The sequence below is a fragment of the Priapulus caudatus genome, unplaced genomic scaffold, assembly GCF_000485595.1.
Source record: "Priapulus caudatus unplaced genomic scaffold, Priapulus_caudatus-5.0.1 Scaffold189, whole genome shotgun sequence".
Taxonomy (NCBI): Eukaryota; Metazoa; Priapulida; class Priapulimorpha; order Priapulimorphida; family Priapulidae; genus Priapulus; species Priapulus caudatus.
In genome coordinates, this window is record NW_014577250.1 from 206,070 (window position 1) to 214,903 (window position 8,834).

Here is an 8,834-nt window from a genome sequence, read left to right on the forward strand (position 1 = left end):
CTCTTTCTTCTTCTTCTTCTTTTTCTACCATCGGCTATCTTCCTGCTGCCCTTTCTCAGTCTCCCACCCCTCTCTCCCTCAGCAAGCTATTTTACGCAGTTTTCTTCAGTCCGTACTGCACGCCTGAATCGGTGCTCGCTCAACGGGATCATACAATGTGTAGTCACATTTTGTGATGCACGTGCGTGATGCATATATTTGTCAGTATATGTATTTGTATTTGAATTACATGCAATAAAGCTTTTCTATTAATAATAATAATAATAATAACATTAATAATAATAATGTAATGGTTTTTCTTCAGACCGAAACGTGTCTTATATCTCGTCGTATTTCGAAGTAACAGAAATTCCGGAAGATGTTTACAGGTTTCGATCACAAGAATACTTCCTCAATGCACATTCACTGACTGTGAGGAGCTTGCAACCTCATGTGTATTTATCCTTTACCAATTTACCGTCTAATAAATTAATTATTTAATTACATAATTAATTAATTATTACTTGCAGGTTTCGGCAGCGCTAACGTACTGGCATGCACTAGTTTTCAATTGATAATTTCATAAAAGCGCATTTAGGGCCTATAGGGTGTTAACCCCGCCCCGTGCATCGTGAATACGCCCGACTCGAAACGTATATATCTGAAATACTCTCCAAATTTTTAGATTGCATAAAGCTTGCAGGAGCTCGTTTTTTTTGGTGTATTGCGTAGAAAACTAAATTTGGATAATATCCAATACGCTTCTTAGAGAATAATTCTGGCGGAATTTACCGTGCTTTAAGCACCATATTTTTTGGTGGATTTTAAGACGGCTCATCACGATAATTATTGTTGTTTTCAACACACTTTAAGCACGACATTTACAATTAATACTATACTGATACAAGAATACTTGTAAATATTAGCAGTGCTAACATATTGATGTGAACTTATTTGCATCGCGTCAATTTTAAGAAAACACGTAATAGCGCCTTTAGTTTTATCAGCATTGCCTGTTAACTTGTTTAACTAATACGTTACCACCAAAATGTAATTCATAAGTGGCACGAGTGCAGAAGTGTAAATAAGGTTGAATTGTAATACTGTCGTGAACCGATTTGAAACCATTCTGCGTAAGTGGTCACTGTGGGAACGGCGGCCAATCAGACGCCCGAAAAAGAACTCGTGACTAATCTCGTGCTGCCGTGTTGTTCATTACCAAAAACAGACATCCATTTTTGCAAGGCGTGAAGGTATAATTTTGTGTTTGTCCTCGGTCGTGCATTATGCATGCAGCTTTAGACATGAAAGTAACGCAAGATGAACCATTCGCTACAAAATACTCGTAGATATTATACTATAGATATCAGCAGCTACTGGCATAAACACATTGTACCGACCTAGCTTCCTGCACTCGAGGGAAATAACACGTACGCGGATAAAGGTACAAGAATACCGTGAGTAAAGCCTACTGTTTTGTATTCACACAGAAGTAAAGGGAACAATATCAATACACGGTATTATTTCGATTATTTTCGTAATTTTGTTGACAAGATTATTGTTTATATGATTATTAATTAGCACCACGTAGAAGATATTTAATGATGCGTCAATATGTATCCACGTACGTAGATCGTGTGCGTGAGACTGGCATAATGACGCGCCAGGCGATCGTCAGGTCATCGCGTGACGTAGAGAGGGTCAAGCGGCGACTGTTCTACGTCAATAATGGCATGTTCACGGAAACTTCCTTTTACCTGGATGTCCGGAGTAGCCGTGAGGCGGCGCTGCTGGAGCGAGGTATGTACCACGGAAAAGACTAATCCCCGGGCACTCTGTGAGGGTGTGGGGGTTAGGGTTAGGGTTAGAGTTGGTCCTACCCTACCCGACCCTACCCTACCCGACCACACCTACACTGTGGGCTCACCCTCACAGAGTGCCCGGGGATTAGTCTTACCCATGTACCACCTAACTTTTGTACCCAATTTATATTAGCAAGAATGCTTTCAATAAGTTCCTTATTAACATTCCAGTTTCATACTGATTCCTGGCTGGGCAAGCCCCCTGCTAAGATCAGAGAATAACTTGCAGAGTTACGGTATTATCATCAGTGCATGAGAGAAAGAGCACCACATTAGTGATCACTTTAATGAATTTAATTAATTTAAATTAAGTCTCAACAATCAGATAGTACCGGTAGTCCCAAGCAACGTCTACGGTTCATTTACAATTTTATGTATTCTTTCGTCACCTCCATGCTGATGTAGTACTATACCTATATCGCATGCTATAGGGGTCTTCCATCTAGCTACGAATTTCCACTTTGCCCATGTGCCAGGTTGTTTTAATTTATTTCTTTATTAAGCAATAGGTGGCACTAGTAGGTCTGTACCTATGCGTACGCACGCACAGGCATCGTTTAATCACATTAGCAATTAACCTGCTAATTTATTATGCGTGGCGCGGATTCCTGTAGTTTTACTAAACTCTAGAACTGATATCAGTGCGGTGTTTAGTTTTGTGCATATAGGGCCTATTTAGCAATTGAGTAATTACAGTATGCCGACCCAAAAACATAAGCGACGCGTTCCCACGAAATCTGTAACACATTTCCACATTATAGCACTGTATAATGCAAGTAAATAATTAACAGCTATTGAACGCTAGTTTTGGAAATAAAAGTGTACGGGTGACCTTTATATCTATTTCTAATTTCCTTAAACAAGTTGTAACGCTCGAGTCCCAGTTTTCGTTGACGGTTTGGGTAATTACATCATGAGAGTTTAACACCCTATGTGGCACCTTGAGTTTTGCTGTAGTGAGCCAATAGTAAACGCTGGTGGGAACATTATTCCTGCTAGGATAATTTCTTTAATGAAATATAAGCACCGAATGAACGTAACCCGAAGCAATCATTTTACCTGTGGGCGAGGACAAAGTCACAACGCTGGCATGATTCATTTTACCAGATTTTTGTTAACCGGCACAAACGTCTGTGGTAAGGCATCCATAATCGGATACATCCATACAGGAATGAGATAAGATACAACTGAACTAAACTAAGAACATCATGGGATCTCGTACATTTTTACCTTTTATAGAGCTAATATGTGGAACTACATCAGTGGCATTTTTATTATAAACGCTCACGTCAAGATTTGAACGGTTACCACCGACCATTTATCCCTCTTCACTGTTTAGAACATCTTTAAATATCTTATTCGCACAGGAATCCGTCAGCTTGGCGGAAGAGTGGAGCGTTTTCTGTGCAAGCAGGTCGGTTACGTCATTACTGACAAACCAATCGCGAACGATTACGATGACGCCCGAGATGGTAGTCATGACAACCGCGCTTCACGTGGCGGACAGTCGGGTCAGCTGAAGGCTAAATCAGGTAAGATACTCCATAATCTGTATAATCTGCATGTGTGCCTGCACTTGAAACGATGCCAACTAATGGTTATTTATAACTGATCAAGCGCGATATATCTGAAAGATTTCAGCACGGTTCATGCGTTATTCGACTACCAAGACCTTATTCGTTCACAACCTTGTGCCACGAGTGCAGAAAATGTAAAGGCCTGATACGGCCTGGTATGACGTCTATCGTTAAATCCTGATTAACATTCATGGTTGATTTATTTCTATTAAAATTTCTATTGAAAATGTCAATACATCTACACGGTTATCTCAGTGCTTTATGCTATAATACGAAACGCTAGACGGTCCGCAACCTTACTCGCCCTATCTCAACGCTATGTCACGAAAACCAGTGCAGCAATTCACACATATCTCATCATTGCCAGCCACGCGAAGCTCATCCCGGCAACATCGGCTGGCCAGTCGAGGACAGGCGCTGCTCGAAAGAAGCCAGGTCAGCGAGAACAAACATGGCAACTGTGACGTCATCGCCAAAGCGCGGGCACTCGGCATAAAGATCACGAGCGTCGAGGACGTGAAGAAGCTGTTGCGCGAGAACCTTGACGATGCTCGACGTCAGGCTGACGTCACGGGTCACGCAGAGGTCGACGGCCGCCGCGAGCAGACGAACCGGATGGACGAGCGGAAGTCGCAGTGCGTCGACGCGAACCCGCTAACGGGAGAGTTCGTAAAGTGCGAGGACGCCGCGGGAACGTGGCGGCCGTTCTATCGCGAGTTTCCAAACAAGTGGCCGTCTCTGGCTCCCAAGAGGAGGTTCAATATGGCGACCGCGAAAAATTCCGGCGTGAGAGACACAGCTGAGCGGAGAGGAAGCCAAGTGTCTGTAATACCTATTGACAAGAGGAAGCAGAGTCAGTCCGGATATTGCGAATGTTGTGATAGTAACTATAGCAACTTGGCGTTACATCTACGCGGAACGAAGCACCGGAATTTCGCTCAGGTCGAGTCGAACTACGCATGCGTGGATAACGTCATACATAAAGTTCAAAGCTTTGGCTCATTTTTGGAAGGTTTACGCGAGAAAAACGGTTACTCCTCTTTTTCCGATGCCGCCATAGAAGACGGAAATTCTCTCGGGAAATCGTCTGTAGTCGCAGCGAAGTCGGTGAGCGAGGGAAACGAAGCGGGCGGTGCACCTGGGCAGGAGCTCGCAAGGTCTCGACCGATGGAACTCAAAGATGGTGGTGTGCCGGCAAGTGTTACAAACGCCACCGATAAACGTGGCGGATGTTATCGAAAAATCCAGTGGACCGACGGTAAACTTCAAACCAACGATAACGATAATAACGTAACTCGACCACAAGCGAAACATCCAATAGAGGACGGCCAGAACATCTTCTCAAAAGCAATTGACGCTGCACCGAGTGACAAAATGGCGGTTAATTGCGTATCTGATGACCAGCTGACCAGAGATGACCAGCAAACTGGACGCGGTAGGAGTAACGTTGGACGTGCTACTTGTGTAGCAGATCGCACTACTGACGATTTTAGACGCGCCAATGATCACGTCATACGCGCTACTGATGACGCAATACGATCTGCCGATGGCATTGGATGTGGTGCTGATGACGTTGCGCGCGATAGTTCGATGTTTGTCGTGAAACCGAGTCGTAGATGGCCGACTCGCGCATCCTCAGCTCGGGCGAGACCAGAACTCCGACGCTACACGGCCAACTATGATCTGAGGCGACCGTCTAATCAGGAGATCAGCGTGTTTGACGTCGATGAGTCATCCCACGCGACACGCGACAGTAACTACGACGAAAGTGATGACGTATTCGGGGGAGCGAGCAATGACGTACGTTGTGACGTTAGCGAAACGGACGATAGCGAGGAGCGCGGCAGAATTAGCCTCAATCGCAGACGAACGTTCAACGCGAACACGTCGACGCTACGCCGACGTTTCCGTGACGCATCCGCCGCGTCAGAGCCTGCGTCAGAGCTTGCGTCCGACCCTTACGTCACCGATGACGGCAACGATAGCACTTCTCCGTGGGAGGTCACCATCGCTGCTCCGGAAGTCCTCCGATTTAGTCGACTTTCGAGATTTGGTCACCAGGGAAAATCCGCCGTCGGGAGTATAAAAACGACAAGTAAAAGGACGTCCCGAAAGTGGCACTCGCGCTGCGTGGGTGAATGCAAAATATTGCTAACGTTATGCCATAAAAAATCCAAGCTGCATTCTCCTTCTGAAATTTTCAATTGAGATTCGAAAACATTTTTACATTTCAAGTTTTAGAGAGCTTTTTATTTAACCGACAGTTTTCTCTTCTCGTCGTGAATGTATGATGCGATCTGTGCGGAAGATATGTAGACAGAAATAGATGTTTAAATTTTAATATCGAATAAAGGCAAATAATATAAATAAAAGATATCTACGATTTGATGTTTTAATTAACCCACAGAGGCTGGAGCTCGAGCTTTGATAGATCGCGGCCTTGTGGTAACAGACGCGGAAGATAATATGACGATGTAATGTGGAATAGATGCGCAGTATGCGAACTTGTTTTGGTTATGGATCCACGACTTGTTTAGCAATTATTTCACCGGATTCGACCATTGAATAATATCATCAGTTTCAATCGCGGAATGTTTAGGAAGCATTGAACTGATCGAACTGACAAGCGTTTGTGAGCACCAGTATTTTCTTTATCTTAGTTTATAATATTGGTTCAGAGGATGCCAAATGCAGTCGAAGAAGAAAGTGTGCTTAATCATCAACCGGTAAGTTGTGTGTATCAATAATTAATCACGGAATTACTCGCACACGCACGCACGCACACACGCACGTATGCACAGACCCACGCACACACACACACAACTGTGTTTAAGTTATATTAGTTTCAATCGTAATCAGTGCAGGCTGAACATGCAGGGGAGACGAGGTAGTCGAGGTTTTCTGAAATCACGAGCCACTTCCTTGTGTCTCAATTTCCAGTCATTCACGATGGAAAAAAGTTGATTCCAGCATGAGTCATCAAATTACCGTAACATTATAGATAGCCACATAATCGTGTAATTTCACGAGTTACAGTATTAGATGACTCATGCGAGAATCGAATTATAGTGTACTATATCGGCAAGTGGCTTTGTAAAGAACTAAGTTCAGATGTGATCGAAACACTAAAAACTTTTTTATTCACTTCACACATACCTCTGCTACACAAGTTGGCTTGAAATGAACCTAGGATAGGTGGCGCCACTGTGATTATTCACTAACCGTGCCTCTAATAATAAGGAAACTCTTGTGATTTACCAAGCGTAACTATATGTTGTTAGGCCTATTTGTTTGAACTTTGGACGAAACTGCACAATACTAAGAGATTCAAGTAACCCTAATCAATGGTTGTTTTCACACGATGAGAGGCGACCTAGACCAGCAACACATGCACTGAAACACATTGCGCACCACGCCTGTGGCTCACGTTTGCACGTGGGATTCTATACTGCACTAATATGTAGCAAGTATTACAGAGATTACTTGATCTGCACAGATTAAATAGGATCAGCTAGATGCAGTGATTATTGTTGCCTGCGATCTATTGTTTAGAACCCCAGGCAGCCAACCTTGCCAGGTTCATAACGTTTCAACTTTATAAATACATTAAAATCACACGAGTATTAAATAGATAGTGTGTAATCAATTTGCAGTTATCGATTACCTATCATCAACTATATCGACAAAGGTTATAGCGGTGCTTCAATACGTAGCCAGGCAAATATTCGTACAAAATAAAGCAATATATACAGATCAGACACAGTGCAAAAACTGGGTTACAGTGATTTGCTCTGCTCAGCACCACTCGAGAGCACGTGACACTTCGATCGAGAGACTCGAGTATGGCATAGTATATAACGTATCGTTTATTCTAGCGCGCGTGCATGTAACACGAATAAAACACAAGTGGTGCTCTGTGGTCACTGCCTCACCCTCCTGCACATTGCAATAGGCTGTTGCTTTATTGATCGCTGATAACGCAGAAGAGTATACTATATAGCTTATATTACCTCCCTGTTGTTATCAACATTCGAGACTATACACAGTTAGGGGTAAATTACGTAGCTATAACGGAGTGAAGATAAATTAACAGCTATAACCTTTTTGTTCTAGTTCGACATTTGCTAAACAAATACATTTTTTGTCGAGGTGTCTCTAATTAGCCAGATGTGGCTACGAAAACCCTTATTGGTTCTTGAGGTCAGGTGACTTTGCGTACGTGATTCACGATCTAATCACGTGAGCACAGATCGTTGCTACGGTCTTTGCAAAAACATAGATCCTAGCTTCAGTCTACGTGGTTGACTACCTATCAATGTGTATCACACACGGGCACACGTTACTTTACAAATTATATTGCTTTTTCAGCTTTTTTTCGAATTAAAAAATAATCACATTTAAAAACTCGGTTATTATGACCCTACCAAAATGCTGACTACCCACCGCACATATACGACACTACATTTATGACATAGCGATCTATATAATGTCGCAGTCCGAAGATGGTCACACCCACCTTCAAATTGCGCATAGAAACATTAAAACATTTAGACACACCAAGTTTATGCTTATGAAAGAACGTGCTCAGCACATATTCGAGATAACACCTAGCCGCTTCACGACCCGACGAAAGTTGTGCCAGTTAGATCGTTCATGGAATTACAAACCTGAGAAACTCTACCATTCTACTATGTGAGCGGTTTTAATAGATGTTTAACAGCAGAGAGTTTTTTTCCATGCATGATTATTTATGTTTCTAGAGATCATGAAACGCTAATTATTATTACACAATCAAGTGTTTCTCGGATGAGGTCATCTTCTGACACTGGTTGAAAAGCAAGGTCTTGTGTTCGACATGTTGCCCGCGTGCCAAGACAGAGAAAACAACGACACACCGATTTGTATCCTATCACGCACAGCTTTAATTTGACGCCGTTGGCGCGTTATATCTATACCTTATATTCTGAAATTGACAAGGCTCAGTTTAGCTAGATTACAACAGGAATCCCATTTGACTGCGGAATACCGTTTAAGACGACAAAATGTGCCTTTGGGTGTTACATCCGCGAGTATACTAGAGTATACTCATAATGCTTTCAGACTTGTGATTCGACCATAGCGGCCATAATGAGGGGAGTGAATTTAGGCATACTAGTGACCTGTTGATAAAAACATCCTTGACAGGACAATAGTAGTTTGGCATTAATAGCTGCCTCGGAAATGCATAAGACTACCATATTCCCCTGGCCTTATGTGATCCCACATCTCACAGGTGTAATGAAGAGTAAATCATAACAAGGTAAGATGAAAATTTACACACACACACTCTCTCTCTCTCTCTCTCTCTCTCTCTCTCTATCTCTCTCTCTCTCTCTCTCTCTCTCTCTCTCTCGTAATCATAGCAATGTTCCTGCAG

General features: G+C 42.9%; 1 protein-coding gene across 3 annotated transcripts; it reads left to right on the top strand.

Annotated features, from left to right (window-relative positions):
- The first annotated feature begins 1,155 nt into the window (after positions 1-1,155).
- Positions 1,156-5,792, top strand: LOC106807010 (protein DBF4 homolog A-like). 3 transcript variants are annotated; one of them, XM_014809211.1, is made up of 5 exons: positions 1,156-1,232; positions 1,561-1,581; positions 1,618-1,779; positions 3,209-3,373; positions 3,786-5,792. In XM_014809211.1, coding segments are annotated over exons 2-5 (2,169 nt in total). In that variant the 5' UTR covers positions 1,156-1,232; positions 1,561-1,580; the 3' UTR covers positions 5,627-5,792. The 3 variants fall into 3 exon arrangements, with proteins under 3 accessions (XP_014664697.1, XP_014664695.1, XP_014664696.1); XM_014809209.1 differs by having other exon boundaries at positions 1,169-1,436; XM_014809210.1 differs by having other exon boundaries at positions 1,169-1,423.
- The last annotated feature ends 3,042 nt before the right edge of the window (positions 5,793-8,834 follow it).

Coding starts and splice junctions, on each gene's coding strand:
- LOC106807010 (XM_014809211.1), top strand. Junction 1,780..3,208: donor GGCGGCGCTGCTGGAGCGAG/GTATGTACCACG, acceptor TTATTCGCACAG/GAATCCGTCAGCTTGGCGGA. Junction 3,374..3,785: donor TCAGCTGAAGGCTAAATCAG/GTAAGATACTCC, acceptor CATCATTGCCAG/CCACGCGAAGCTCATCCCGG.